This window comes from Natator depressus, chromosome 3 (genome assembly GCF_965152275.1).
Source record: "Natator depressus isolate rNatDep1 chromosome 3, rNatDep2.hap1, whole genome shotgun sequence".
NCBI lineage: Eukaryota > Metazoa > Chordata > Testudines > Cheloniidae > Natator > Natator depressus.
The window spans coordinates 209,043,710-209,059,341 of NC_134236.1; the positions used below are offsets into that span (position 1 = coordinate 209,043,710).

The 15,632-nt window shown below is 41.8% G+C and overlaps 1 protein-coding gene across 1 annotated transcript in view; it reads right to left on the bottom strand.

Moving 5' to 3' along the window:
- Nucleotides 1-4,441: 4,441 nt before the first annotated feature.
- HNRNPLL (heterogeneous nuclear ribonucleoprotein L like) overlaps nucleotides 4,442-15,632 on the bottom strand; it is a 39,281-nt gene continuing 28,090 nt past the window's right edge. The window contains exons 8-13 of the mRNA XM_074949860.1: nucleotides 12,881-13,098; nucleotides 12,535-12,656; nucleotides 11,819-12,020; nucleotides 9,670-9,727; nucleotides 9,482-9,580; nucleotides 4,442-7,677 (exon numbers count right to left, since the gene is read on the bottom strand). Of these exons, the coding sequence (XP_074805961.1) occupies nucleotides 7,622-7,677; nucleotides 9,482-9,580; nucleotides 9,670-9,727; nucleotides 11,819-12,020; nucleotides 12,535-12,656; nucleotides 12,881-13,098 (755 nt within the window). The 3' untranslated portion in view covers nucleotides 4,442-7,621. The remainder of the gene's footprint in view (nucleotides 7,678-9,481; nucleotides 9,581-9,669; nucleotides 9,728-11,818; nucleotides 12,021-12,534; nucleotides 12,657-12,880; nucleotides 13,099-15,632) is intronic.

Sequence of the window (15,632 nt, forward strand, 5' to 3'; positions counted from 1 at the left end):
TTCACTTAGCCCCAGATTCTCAAAGGTATTAGACACCTAACTCCCATTGCAATCAATGGTAATTAAAGCACCTTTGCGGATCTGGGCCTTCCCCCCTAACAAAGGGCTGATCCTGGTACTGTGCTGGCAATCACTTTCCTATGGGGCAAGGTTTTTCCTTTCCAGAACACAGATGAGCAGGAAACGCTAGCTCCTACTACAGCCATTTCCACCAGCGTTAGCTTGTAGTTTTATCTGCTGTCACCCCCAGTGACACCGGCATTAGCCTGGGGTAATCAGACCCCAGCTAGCTGCAGAAGGCAGGCAAATTGAATTCAATCCCTGGAACCTCACAAGGTGCTGGAAACACATCACTATTGTTATTCACACGGCAAGGGCTGCCCCTAAAGAATGAGGTGTAACAATTTAGAAGGGCACAGAGTAGACTGAGATCGTCATAAGTGCACACTTTGCCAATCTTCAAATCAAACTGGCTTCCTTTCAAAAGGCCAACTTTTCTCCAAGCAAACAGGTCGTTTCAGATACCTGCTCCTATGGAAGGAATTCCAGAGTTTGATATTTTCCTTGCTTCAACCAACCTTTGCCACCAAATCAACACACCAACGGGAAAAGAGTGCCAGTGTTAAGTCACAGATTCATAGATATTTAGGTCAGAAGGGACCATTATGATCATCTAGACTGACCTCCTGCACAACGCAGGCCACAGAATTTCACCCACCCACTCCTGCGAAAAACCTTGCAAATGATCTTCAGCCTGAAATGTGATGCTCTGCAGTTGTCGCTCACTGCAGAGAATGCTCTGCCTTGACCTTCAGAGTACAGTGCATAAATAAAAGGCTGTCCTCCATGAACGGGGAATCGTAGAATATCAGGATTGGAAGGGACCTCAGGAGGTCATCTAGTCCAACCCCCTGCTCAAAGCAGGACCAATCCCCAACTAAATCATCCCAGCCAGGGCTTTGTCAAGCCTGATCTTAAAAACTTCTAAGGAAGGAGATTCCACCACCTCCCTAGGTAACGCATTCCAGTGTTTCACCACTCTCCTAGTGAAAAGTTTTTCCTAATATCCAACCTAAACCTCCCCCACTGCAACTTGAGACCATTACGCCTCGTTCTCTCATCTGCTACCACTGAGAACAGTCTAGATCCATCCACTTTGGAACCTCCTTTCAGGTAGTTGAAAGCAGCTATCAAATCCCCCCTCATTCTTCTCTTCCGCAGACTAAACAATCCCAGTTCCCTCAGCCTCTCCTCATAAATCATGTGTTCCAGTCCCCTAATCACTTTTGTTGCCCTCCGTTGGACTCTTTCCAATTTTTCCACATCCTTCTTGTAGTGTGGGGCCCAAAACTGGACACAGTACTCCAGATGAGGCCTCACCAATGTCGAATAGAGGGGAATGATCACGTCCCTCAATCTGCTGGCAATGCCTCTACTTATACAGCCCAAAATGCCATTGGCATTCCTGGCAACAAGGGCACACTGTTGACTCATATCCAGCTTCTCGTCCACTGTAACCCCTAGGTCCTTTTCTGCAGAACTGCTGCCGAGCCATTCGGTCCCTAGTCTGTAGGGGTGCATGGGATTCTTCCATCCTAAGTGCAGGACTCTGCACTTGTCCTTGTTGAACCTCATCAGATTTCTTTTGGCCCAATCCTCTAATTTGTCTAGGGCCCTCTGTATCCCATCCCTACCCTCCAGCGTATCTACCTCTCCTCCCAGTTTAGTGTCATCTGCAAACTTGCTGAGGGTGCAATCCACACCATCCTCCAGATCATTAATGAAGATACTGAACAAAACCGGCCCCAGGACCGACCCTTGGGGCATTCCGCTTGATACCGGCTGCCAACTAGACATGGAGCCATTGATCACTACCCGTTGAGCCCGACAATCTAGCCAGCTTTCTATCCACCTTATCGTCCATTCATCCAGCCCATACTTCTTTAACTTACTGGCAAGAATACTGTGGGAGACTATGTCAAAAGCTTTGCTAAAATCAAGGAACACCACATCCACTGCTTTCTCCTCATCCACAGAGCCAGTTCTCCTGTCATAGAAGGCAATTAGATTAGTCAGGCATGACTTTCCCTTGGTGAATCCATGCTGACTGTTCCTGATCACTTTCCTCTGCTCTAAGTGCTTCAGAATTGATTCCTTGAGGACCTGCTCCATGATTTTTCCAGGGACTGAGGTGAGGCTGACTGGCCTGTAGTTTCCAGGATCCTCCTCCTTCCCTTTTTTAAAGACGGGCACTACATTAGCCTTTTTCCAGTCATCCGGGACCTCCCCCGATCGCCATGAGTTTTCAAAGATAATGGCCAATGGTTCTGCAATCACATCCGCCAACTCCTTTAGCGCATCTGGCCCCATGGACTTGTGCTCGTCCAGCTTTTCTAAATAGTGCTGAACCACTTCTTTCTTCACAGAGGGCTGGTCACCTCCTCCCCATGCTGTGCTGCCCAGTGTAGCAGTCTGGGAGCTCACCTTGTTCGTGAAGACAGAGGCAAAAAAAAGCATTGAGTACATTACCTTTTTCCACATCCTCTGTCACTAGGTTGCTTCCCTCATTCAGTAAGGGGCCCACACTTTCCCTGACATTCTTCTTGTTGCTAACATACTTGAAGAAACCCTTCTTGTTACTCTGAACATTTCTTGCTAGCTGCAACTCCAGGTGTGATTTGACCTTCCTGATTTCACTCCTGCATGCCCGGGCAATATTTTTATATTCTTCCCTGGTCATTTGTCCAATCTTCCACTTCTTGTAAGCTTCTTTTTTGTGTTTAAGATCAGCAAGGATTTCACCGTTAAGCCAAGCTGGTCGCCTGCCATATTTACTATTCTTTCTACACATCAGGATGGTTTGTCCCTGTAACCTCAATAAGGATTCTTTAAAATACAGCCAGCTCTCCTGGACTCCTTTCCCCCTCATGTTACTCTCCCAGGGGATCCTGCCCATCAGTTCCCTGAGGTTGTAAAAGTCTGCTTTTCTGAAGTCCAGGGTCCGTATTCTGCTGCTTTCCTTTCCTCCTTGTGTCAGGATCCTGAACTCGACCATCTCATGGTCACTGCCTCCCAGGTTCCCATCCACTTTTGCTTCCTCTACTAATTCTTCCCGGTTTGTGAGCAGCAGGTCAAGAAGAGCTCTGCCCCTAGTTGGTTCCTCCAGGACTTGCACCAGGAAATTGTCCCCTACACTTTCCAAAAACTTCCTGGATTGTCTGTGCACCGCTGTATTGCTCTCCCAGCAGATATCAGGGTGATTGAAGTCTCCCATAAGAATCAGGGCCTGCGATCTAGTAACTTCCGTTAGTTGTCGGAAGAAAGCCTTGTCCACCTCGTCCCCCTGATCCGGTGGTCTATAGCAGACTCCCACCACGACATCACCCTTGTTGCTCACGCTTCTAAACTGAATCCAGAGACACTCAGGTTTTACTTGAGGGAAGTACTTGAGGAGCTAGCTTTCAGTAGAATTTCAGGGCCAGGCCCAAACAGGTACTGTAGTTCCAGGTTCTCCAGGGAACATGTACTGTCGCTTTGGGCCCTCACCAAATCCTGCAGTTCTGTAGAAAGGTAGAAGCACCCGTTCCATTGCCAGGAGGTCTACGCACACTCACAAAGAGGATTTATTCCCTAGTTCAAGATTTACAAAACCAGATTTTTACATTGTTACACTTGTGTGAACCTGGAGTGACTTCCCTGAAGTTTAATGGAAGCACTCTCATGTAACTGAGATCAGAATCTGGCTCCTGTTGTTTTCAAGCAGAGGAACAATTCACAGCAAACTAAGCCCAAACGCAGGTTATATTGGCCAAAGTCAGGAGAACAGAAAGCAAATCTTCTCTACTTCTCCAGATCACTACATCACTTCTTCAAATGGTGGCTCAGAACAAACATCCCATATGTTGCTTACAACACAAACAGGAGAGTGAAGTGCTAAAGCAGTGGTTCTCAAACTTTTTTACTAGTGACCCCTTTCACATAGCAAGCCTCTGAGTGTGACCCCCCTTATAAATTAAAAACACTTTTTATCATATTTAACACCATTATAAATGGTGGAGGCAAAGCAGGGCTGGGGTGGAGGTTGACAGCTCACGACATGTAATAACCTTGCGACCCCCTGAGGGGTCCCGACCCCCAGTTTGAGAACCCCTGTGCTAACGGAAGGAAATGTGGATGCAGATGTGAGGATAATTTATGTTCTGTGCAAAGGATTAAAAAAGCAAGAGATGTTCTAAGCACTTCCCAGGGCGGGAAAATGGTTCAAACAGTAACTCATGTGTTGGTGTTGCTATGTTTAAGAGCTCTGTTGCGTAGGAGAGAGCGTGAATGCCTCCTGCTCAGACATAATAGATTCAAATAAAATAAACGTTACCAGACAAGGAATAAAACTCACAGAGCAGGAAGAGGAGAAAATTACATTTAATTATAACCAGGGAGATGTTCAGCCAATCACAGGCCGAAACCGCCCAAATGACACTCAGTGACACTACATTCAATCATATCATTCCTTCCTATCAGCATATTTTAACTTCCTCCTCAAATTATTAACCCTAGCTACAACTTGATGACAGCACAGGGAAGTCAAAGACCCCTAAACCTTCTTAATCCTTGCATGTAAAGAAAACATCTTAACAAGGATTAGAGTATGGTTTTGTTTTTATCATAAGGGAATTATCTTAAACAGGATGAACTCCTCTCTGTCAATATTTTATTTTTCCCCTCCAATAATGTGTCTATAGCTGAACCTTGATTTTAAAAGCACCATCCTTCACTTCTACATTGAAACACACAGTAGTGGGTGTTTTACAACGAGAGTGTGGATGGTTTAAAAATATGTCTTTTGTATGGCAAAGTTCACTGTTTTGGGCATAAGTCTTGTGAAAAAAGGCAGGAAAATTACAGCAAGACATCAGTGCTTTGTGTGTATAAAAAGATCTTCTACACTTTCCACAGTATGCATCCGATGAAGTGAGCTGTAGCTCACGAAAGCTTATGCTCAAATAAATTGGTTAGTCTCTAAGGTGCCACAAGTACTCCTTTTCTTTTTGCGAATACAGACTAACACGGCTGTTACTCTGAAACCTATCAGTGCTTCAGTTTATCTAAACTAACAAGTATGTGACAGAACAGGAGACTGCCAAGAACATTTTCATGTTCTGTACAGATCTTAATCTCTCCTGTCGTAACTCCCCCTCCTGCCACATCTCATTATTTTATCTCTGTTCAAAAAAAAACCAGACCACACATGATCTAGAACGCATGTGTGTGGAATAAGGAGACCATCTCTGATGGATGCATTTCTTGTTTCAGGCTCAAGGAGTGCCCACTGTGCATCAGTTTAGTTGTATGGCAAAATGGCAATAAGGAATCAAACTGATTCTCAGCTTGCTGATGGACCAGATGACACTCAAAAGAAGAACTGCTTTGGGATTTCAGATCCACTCCTGACATAGGGTACTGTTTACACTGCAATCTGAGTGCAGCTCATATAGACATACCCAAGCTAGTTCTGACCTACACATGCTGCAGTCACACCTCTGACTGAAGTGTAAACATACCTGTAGGCACAGACCGCCCAGATATTTAGGGTGCAGGGATTGCTAGTTGACACAACATCCTCTGACAGGTTTCAGAGTAGCAGCCGTGTTAGTCTGTATTCACAAAAAGAAAAGGAGTACTTGTGGCACCTTAGAGACTAACCAATTTGAGGCTGCTCTCCTTTTCTCTCTCACTCCAGGCTGAACAGCTGTGGGGAAGATGCTTCTCACCTAGACATGGTGGTTCACTGAGGTCATTTTACCATTATATAAGGTGCATTTTTTAAAACCTGAATGCTTTAAGGTAATTCATCCTGAAAACCTCATAAACCCCATCAAGTGGCATCACTATTCTAATATTAAACTACAAACTATCTCACCTTCTAGAACTACATTGATACCAATAGTAAATGCAAACTAAAACAACTCTTAAAGGGAATACTGTGAGAAAGGAACAGGTTTCTACTGGCTGGACAGGCTGATAGAAGAGAAACCAAGGACTTTTATGGAGTGGGCTGCACCTTTTACTGGAAGGGCTGGAATATTTAGACCTAGGTACAAATGCTGCCAAATATTTTATTGGTTTCGTGGCCAGCAAGGCATGACATATGGTGTAACTAACCTGATATTAAGAATGGGGAAAGTTTAATCTGAATATCAATAAATGCAGACTGACAAGAAGATCCTTTAAGCTGCAGAATTCATCTGTAGGGAAAGGTGGAACACTCACTGTTTGCACAAAACACTAGGAAGTGTACTGCATGAATAATCCTGCACTGGCAGACAGACTAAATGGAGGATCCAATCAAGAGGTCGTTCCCATTTAACTTCTACGGTTACATAAAATGAGAACATTAGAGTGTGACTGGAGAAGGTACACTGCTACACATTGGGAAGTGGAAAACATTTTCTCCCAGCTGGCAGAGAAAAACTGGCCCAATTATGATCTAATTAATTTTAGACCACATAATTCCATTGAATTCAACTGAGTTATACCTGATTACACTAGTGCAAGTGGAAAGATAATTCCTTTCCTGGTCCATGACAAAAGGTAGCCTTCAATCAGACATAAGAAAATAAACAATATGGACAAGGATACCAACTGTGAATTAAGAACAGTCTCCCAGATGTGACATGTTTTGTTAAATACTCTTACAAGGGGAAAAACCCATTTATTTCCTCCAATGTCAATCTATTTTGCCAGGATCAAACTTCTACCTTTTAATAAATTATGGCAGTATAAGAAAACCTTAAGATACACGAGGATTCCAGGAACACTGAGAATTTAAATTCATATGAAGTAAATGAAGATGAACACATTGACTGAGGCTTGAAACTTTAATTTAAAAAAGGATACCCAAGAATGGACTAGTAATAGATGGTATCATGCCAATGCAAACGGAAAATGGTTTTTAAAAACCATCTCCATTTTAAGTAAATTTGAGTGCACACTATATAAATTGACTTAATAATGGTCTTCTTTGCTAGCTTTTTTAAAATATAAATCAGGTAAGTCTATGCTACTCAAAATCCAGTATGTGCGCAATGTTAACCTAATGAAAACATTTTATAAATACAAACTTATTTTTAGTATTAATAATTGCAACATACTTAATTACCTAAACATGTAACCAGAAACAGAACTATTTCATGTAGAATCTATTTGCCAATTAAGTCTACAATGGAAAAATACTTGCTAATCCTTTAAACATTATTGAAAATGCAAATATACTTCATTCTTGGATTAAAACAATTGCAGATTTAAGGTTTGGAACAGTACACAGTATCCGTGCATAAGCAGCCTACAAGGCGGTTGAATACTTGTAGGTACTAATTACAATTTAGTGAAAAACAAACTTTTCGTAGTAAGTTTATAACAAAGGTACTCTTCAGAAGCAAGGAGAGAAGATTTGTTCTGTATTTATGAAGAAACATCCATTTATTATAAAACAAGATAGGAGATCTTCGAATTTAGTGGAGACAAGGCAACATTAGAGCAACAACTTCAGAGCTTCTGAATGAAATGTAGTTTCAAACTTGCAAATCAAGGTGAATGTAGCGCCTAACATGCTTTCTTCTTCTCTCTATAAATGGGATGAAGTAGAGAAGCAAAGCTTCAAGGTATAAGGATTAGAGCCATCTGTGAGAAACAAGCGCAAAATTAAATATTCAGTATAAGCTTTCTTGTATACAATTTTGTCAGTTAAGGAGCATATGCTTCCTGACATGCTTAGCAGGGGTGTGTTTTGGGGGTTTTTTTGTTTTAATTTTTCAGGCACTCCAAAGCCTCCAGGCATAGGTTCTCTAATAAACAAGGCTTATTTATAGAATGGTGGCATTTTCTAGACTGCCATATAAAATGATAGTTTAGATCACATATATGCACAGCATCCAATAAAACTGACTAGTATGTAGTAAAAAGTGCCCCCATTATTAACGGCCTCCACTGGAGGATTTATGAGAGCAACATTTATAAAGGTGATTTCTAAGCCAAGAGAAGGTGGATGTTCAATGAAAGTGACAAGCAGGAGAAAAGTGAAACTGCTGTCAAAGGTAGAATGGGAAATTGGATGCACAATTTCATCCTTGCTTGACCAAGAAAACTCTCGTCTCTCTGGGAAAGCGAGGTGTCAAACCATCTCTCCTCTCTCTTTGCCAGAGGCTGCTGTTCTGCTGCTGAGGGCTGCTACAGTAGAGCACTCTTAGAGCTCTGGGAGGTCATGGGGGCTTTGTTCCAGTGGAGCAGCCCACCTTGGGTAATACTAGTTTAGTATGTGTTGGTCAACGCTTCAAGTTTTAATATTATTTTGTTGACCTTGAAGAAAAACAAGGTCTTTCCCTTAGTTTGTTGATTCTGTATTATGAAAGGACAGAGGACATTTTTCTTCCCCCTCCTTCCTATCCATTAGGTCTCTCAGAAAAATAGATATCAAAGAATGAAAAGTGCATTACTCATAATATCTGAAACCCTCATTTCCATTAGCAACAACTGCCTCAAACTGTTAGAATGGCAGGGAAGATACTTCCTCCTCTTTTAGCTTCAATAAGAATTGTAACTAAAATAACCTTAGATACGGGGCCGGACTGTGATCTCACATCCATGAGACCTGGAACATTTCTATTTGCTTTAATAGTTACTCCAGACCTCCACAGAAATCTGGCCCACTATTTTAAACAGAAATACAGGTAACTCCAGTCTCATTTCCTATCAGTTTGAAACGAAACTGGATTTACTTGGCCCCATGATTTCTTACTTAGAAGAGGTGAAACCTGCATAAGAATTATTTGTTTAGAGCAGCAGGTTGTATATTTACAATCCCAAACTGAATGAAAGCCCCTCACTGGTGTAATGAATTAAATTTTTAGACGTCATTAAATCGGCCAATATTTGAGTTCTGGGGTTATCAGAGAATATACAGGTTAGATTTCTCCATTTATTTTCATTTGGGAAATTTAAGAATGCTGTATTAAGTCAGACAGTAGATTTTATTTTGACTACAATAGTTTTATTTATTCCCTTTCTGAGAGCATGGCTATAGACAAAAACAAGCTTTGTGATAGGAAATCAGTTTGAGCATCCAGTGGTTCTCAACCATTTGAGCATATTCCATCCCTATTACAGATATTACGAGTTTTTCAACTAGACTCTAAAGGACCTCCATTTTTGTCAGCATTCCTGTAGTCAACTGAAATCTTGGCATTCATTATTTGGAAAGCTCTTAGCACAGGAATACATGTTAGGAACCTTGTCACTGGAGCACAATGAAGGAAAATCACAAAGGACATCTTTATTTTATCAAGCTGCAGATTTCACAGAATTATTTGCATCTGAGACACTTCTTATAGAAAAGATATAATATGAAAGGGTGGTGGGGGAAATCAGAGGGAAATACATTTTTTTAAACAGCAATTTATTGTAAAAAGTCTTAAATAGAATGACTTACTTGGGACTCTTATCTGGTAGTGATTAAGTACAGTGAGAGCCTCCACTGCATCTGTCTTGCATTCCCATTCCAGCAGACCAGAGAGCGTTTTGGCAGAAGCTGGTAGAATAAGAGAATCAGACCTTCTTGCTCCCAGAACAAGTAATTTTAAAACATGAACTTTATCTAAAAAACAAATATTTACTTACGTTTCGGATCAAACACTTTATATTTGATGAAAGTGAGAACTTCATGGTCATCACACAACTGCCACAGGAATAAAAGAAGAGATGAAAATATGACCAAGGTTAAGATTGAAATGCCTATTCCCAAATACTGAAGAAGTGACTAATGACACTTAGCTTAGAAACTCTTGTATTCGACCAACGAGAGTTGAATTTTATTTAGGGTAGTATTCTCTGCATTTTTAAGTGGAACAGCACATTGAAGGAAAAAAATTAAGATCCCTTCTGCTGTAAAAGATGTGTGAGAAACTTGGGAAAATTAACATTTTCTAACACGAAATGCTACTTGCTGACTATCTGGGAGGACAGGCACCCAAAACAAAAAGCATTCAGCCTAGAGAGAATTTCCAGTAATTTTCAAGACAAGTTATTCAGGAGAATTATAACATGCTTAGATTGTAAGCTCTCTGGGTGCGTCTACACAGCAATTAAATACCCGCAGCTCGTCCAGGTCAGCTGACTTGGGCTATGGGGCTTGGGCTGCGGAGCTAAAAATGTCTACACTCAAAATTTTTAGCCCCACAAGCCTGAGTCAACTGATCCAGGCCAGCTGCAGCCATGCTATGGGTCTTTTATTCCAGTGTAGATGTAGTCTTTGTGACAAGAGACTGCATCTACCTCAGTTTGTACTGTAGGTAGTACAATGGGGCCAGTCCTGATTGGGGCTTCTGTGCACTACCAGAATATAATAAAATATTCATTAAGTTAGATAGAGGCTAGGGTTGGGCATTTGACCTGTCCAAAAATAACAGGTTAAATATTGTCAAAAATGGTCAAATATTTTAAAGCACTAATTTATTAGAACAATAACTATAGTAATAAAAGAGACTTTATGGTCTTCAATAGGCTTAACCCTTTAGATACTTATGCCTAATTACAATAAAAGATTACTTAACTGAATTATTTGAACTCAGAAAAAAGTGAAACCCAATGAAATGAAGTTCTGTAAACTGAAATAATTTCAGCAAATTCTAGCAAATGTTAAATTAACATTTAAAAATGAATAGTTACAAAAGAAAAAAAATGAAATTAAATCTTCTGTGTTGGGAGGAGGTCTAATGACTGAGCCCTCCTCTTCCCCCATCATTCCCTTCAGAGTTAATTTCTGTATGCTCATCTAGTCAGGTTAGATTGTAAACTCTTTGGGGCAGGGACCAGGTCTGAACTTATTTATTGTGCTCTGTCAACCAGCATGTACACTGGTGGCCAGGTATACAAAGCAAGAAAGACAAACTATTTGACCAATATTTGTGTATGTACACACACAATGTTTGTTCTAGAAGACTCCAGCCAATCAAGATGCTTAACTTTCAGTTAGTTCACCTTTTCCCCCAAACAGATGGCATTAGCATGCAATAAAGTGTGTGATCAAGACATTTAGATACACTTGCTAACAGATGGTACCATGATGCAACTGAAAAGGCAGGCCACCGCCTACATCAGGGCATTCCTACTGAAATATGTGACCATAGTCAAATAGGTGCTCAATTGACATTATTTGACAGGTCAATTGACTGGCTTGTCAACCTTATTTGAGGCACAATAAGGTAGTTGGAATTTTAAACAAAACTACCAAAATAAATATTTTAAACCATTTATAGCATGGCTAAATATTTGCACAATTACCCATAGGAAGCATGGAGGTAGCTTTGAGGTACGGAGAGATAAGAAATGACTGAGCAACCATTAAAAAAAATTAGGAAATCCCAAGTTAACTTCTCAGCCATCCCTTGTAATCTACAGTCATTTTTTATCTTCACTACCATCTCTCCTTTCTGCACCCTACCCTTCATACCACCATGCACTAAGGTCTTCATTTCTGGCTCTTGCTTCTCACATTTTGTTTGTTAAAGTTGTCATATTTCCAGGTTCAGGAGACAGAAGTACAAAGATCTTTTCACAGCTCAACTGGATAGATTTTCCATAAAGGGAGCAATGCTAAGCACTGCAAAAATACAGGGGCCTCTGTTCATACATAGCATTTAATGGGCTCCATCTTAAAACATCAGTACTGTTACCATTCAGTTACCACAACTGTTCCTTATTCAAAGTACAGGGAAGGACTGTGTAATTCCCAGTACCAATGTATGCAACCATAGTTTTGATTTCCTACCTTTACGAAGGTTTCTTCAGTCACACACAGGGGTACATTATAATAATGTAGCACGCAAGAAGGTGGCTGGATTATATTCTTGGATGCCTGGCCAGCACTGGTGAAGCGATTATTCTTGCTCATGGCAAAATCCTTGTAACTACTTGTCCCATCCTCCAGCTCAAATATCTGACTGGGAACTACCGAGTGTTGCTTGGACACACTGAAATTTAAAGATACATAGTTAAGAAACACCCCCCATTCTGACTGAAGCTGTTCATAATCATACTTTTAATATAAGGAGTCTCAAGGCAAGAAGAACAGAGGACACGCACTTGCAGCAATGTGAAAAAAGTATTGATTCCCTTGTTTAACGCTTGGAGAAGGGTTCACAGATATGGCTATCCAAAAAATTTTCATTAATGACTGTCAAAGTTAGCTATTGTCTTTGTACGTTAAGTCAAGTATGTTTACCAAGGTGTGTGTTGTACCGTTAAAAATTGCATAGTGCATGTACATCTGGTTTATCTCTCACAGATTTACAGCTTGAATATCCAAAAACATTTTTGATGCCCCATTTTGTAACTGTTATTTACCACCTTAGATTCTTATTCCAACTGAATTATTTGAAAATTTTTGTGAAGTGTCAATCAGTTGTTGTAGCAATAGGGGGCTGAGATTTTGCAGTCAATGCACACCTGAAAGTGAACTGCCAGTGTGATAAATTGCATATTTACCAGACATTAAGCCTCTTCCCAAATAACTTGACATTGTTGAGATGTGTGACAGCTCTTTCCACAGCATACTCATCACCCATTTCTACCAATGCTGTGCCTGGAATAGTCTTCATAAATTTTACCTAAAATAGTTCAGGAATAAGTGACAATGCAGTTCAAAGGAAACCATTACTGTAAGAATTTTGCAAGTTCTTCTGGAAAGTTGTTACGTGCCAACTTAAAGTTTTCCCTGGTATCAATAACTATGTCTAGAAAATAAGCTGTTCGCAGCCCTTAAATTTCAACATTAGAAAGATGGAGTTGGGTTTAGTAGCAGCTTCGAAGTTCCTAATAAAATATGTTTTACCTTTTCAATATTTCCGTACAAGCAGAACAGGTTGAAGACCCTCGAACAGTTCATCTTTAGCTGATGCAACCCACTAACCATGACAACTGAGCCAGAAGGGTTTCCACCATGCATGTAGGAGGAGGAAGCCTGGGGTAGTGGGTAAGCAACAAGCTCTGGCGTATCCCGAGATCCCATTCGGTACCGGCTTGGTAAGGGTAACAAAGGGCCATGGGACCCTACAGAAACGACAGAGACCAGGTTAACACTACTCAGCATAAGCCTCGTTTACTGACAGTCTATTAATGCTCCACTATACAAATACTTGATTTAAAGGGACACTATCCACTAAGAATTCTTTGTAATTTACTAACTGAATTCCTTTTTCTAGCTGGAAGAAAGAAGCAGATCATGCAGTTTATTTTCCTCCTCTCCACCCTCACGGGCTCTTCCTCAATGTTTAAGTGGTTTTGATGTTCAGTTAGTTTCTCCCCTGCTGACAACTCAGTGAAACAACAGAACTGCTGTCAAGTGCACGAACGGCAAAGAATATTCTAATAAGAATTCTGGCTATTGTACTCTTAGAGGTTACTTGTTAATGTGTTTGCCCCTTAGAGGACAAGCCTGATATTTGAATCCAGCAACTGCATCTCATGCAGGCCTTACTGCTGAAATTTGCTGGATGCAGACACAACCGCCCACCACAAACTGCAGCATCAGAACCATAATAGGTAGTTTCCCTCTACCACTACTGACCCATTTAACACACTCCTCCCAACACAGCACACAAAAAACCCCTGCAAGAAAAAGTTAGGTTCTCTTAAATAAGCTGTCTGGCCAATTTAGTAGTCTACTGGCAGAGTGTCATGCCTCCACAATGGGAAATCCAAGTCTGAAATTCTAGCTTGAGGCCAGGCAAGGTTGGAATGGTTCAGAGGCAAGACACTCAATTTTTCTGGGGAGATGTGGAAGGCAGGGAAAGTGTGTCTTTCTTCAAACGGTTCTCCAACTAATTCATAAGCAACATGCATATTTAAGGCTCTACATTAATACAAATAAAAGCTGCCTTGTTTTTCACTATAGGTAAAGACTCATTTTTCATGAAGCAATGTGACAAATTTCACAGTGGGCTCAACTGCATAAATCAATGTTTTAATGGTCACACTTTACTGCACTGACACAAAACACTTATAAAAGGTACTTGAAGTATTTCAGTGAATCATTTTCATTCACATTTTAGCTTGCAGGGGCTTTAACAACAGTTTCCTTTAGGGTGCTAGGGAGGTCTCCATTCTTCTGAGGCCTGGTCTACACTACAAAGCGAGGTTGACAGAAGGCATGTGTCTATGCTTAAATTTATCTCCCACTCATGTAGGGACTCCATTATGGTGACACAGTAATACCACCTCCCCGAGCAGAGGTGAGCTGTGGTTGATGTACTGAGGTAAATGTAGCATGAATATAGACACTGTGTTACCTATGTCAACCCTAACAGTCCTCCAGCAGCTGTCCTGCAATGTCCAACACTGACCACTCTGGTCATAATTGTGAACTTCACTGCCCAGGTATTATGGAGACCAGAAGCTCTCCCCACCCCCCTTTGAATCTCTGCAAATTCCTGATTGTCCAGCTTGGCCAGGCACACCTAGCTGCTCTCCACTGTTGTGTGCAACGGCCCAGCTGACCATGCTGGCTCCAGACGCACCTGGCTGGAGTACACAGGAGATATTAGATCTTCTGGGCCTGTGAGAAGAAGTTGTGCAGGCACAGCTCCAGACCAGCCATAGAAATGTGGACATCTATAAGCAGATTGCCCAGGGATTGCGGAGAAGGGATAGGACATGGACTAGCAGCAGTGCTGCATGAAAGCAAAGGAAGGGAGGCAGACAGATCAGAAGGCCAGGGAGACCAACAGTTGATCGGTGCCGAGCCTCAGACCTGCCACTTTTACAGAGAGCAGGATACCATACTTGGCGGAGACCCCACTACCACCCCACAGTCCACTGTGGATACATCTGAGGAGCCTGGATGTCCACGAGGACAAGAAGGTAGCAGAGGACGGGGACATGCGACCGGTGGGTTCAGCTATGCTGCAAGCCAGGACCTGTTTGGGATGCCACCGCAGTCCGGTCAGTCCTGGCAGTTGAACATGGATGACCCTGACGCAAGGGATGGAATCTCGGGTAAGTGTGTAAATGTATTTCCCATTACATTGATGTACTTACGGCATCCCCCAACTCAACAGGACACAGCTACTGACAGATCTCGATGAAACTTTCATGGAAGTACTCTGCAATCCTCTTCCAAAGGTTTCTAGGGATAGCGGCCTTATTTCTTCCTCTGCAGTGGGATACTTCCCTGCGCCAGTTGGTGATAATTTTGGCAGGCACAGTTGCAATAGACAGGCTAGTGGCATATGGGCAATGCTTTGGGACCCAAGCAGCAGCTGTGCTCTGTTCCTTTGTCACCCTCAGGAGTGAGATATCATCAAAAACCACCACCGCCTGTGGAAATGGTGCCACTCCCATAGCCCTATACTCAGTTTCATGCAACTGAGCAAGTCCCTCATTTCCCTTGCCCCTGGCAGGCCTTACACACCAGGGCTGGCGCTAAGAGTGGTGTCATGCACAAGCATTCGGAAGTGTCAATCAGCATGTCTTGTTTAAAACTTCAGGGGAGTAAGGGAAGGGAGTTCTGAATCTTAACTTTCACTTTTCATTGTGACTATACTGACAATGGTACCTCTGTGCATTTAATCTGTAGCTGCTGCCTT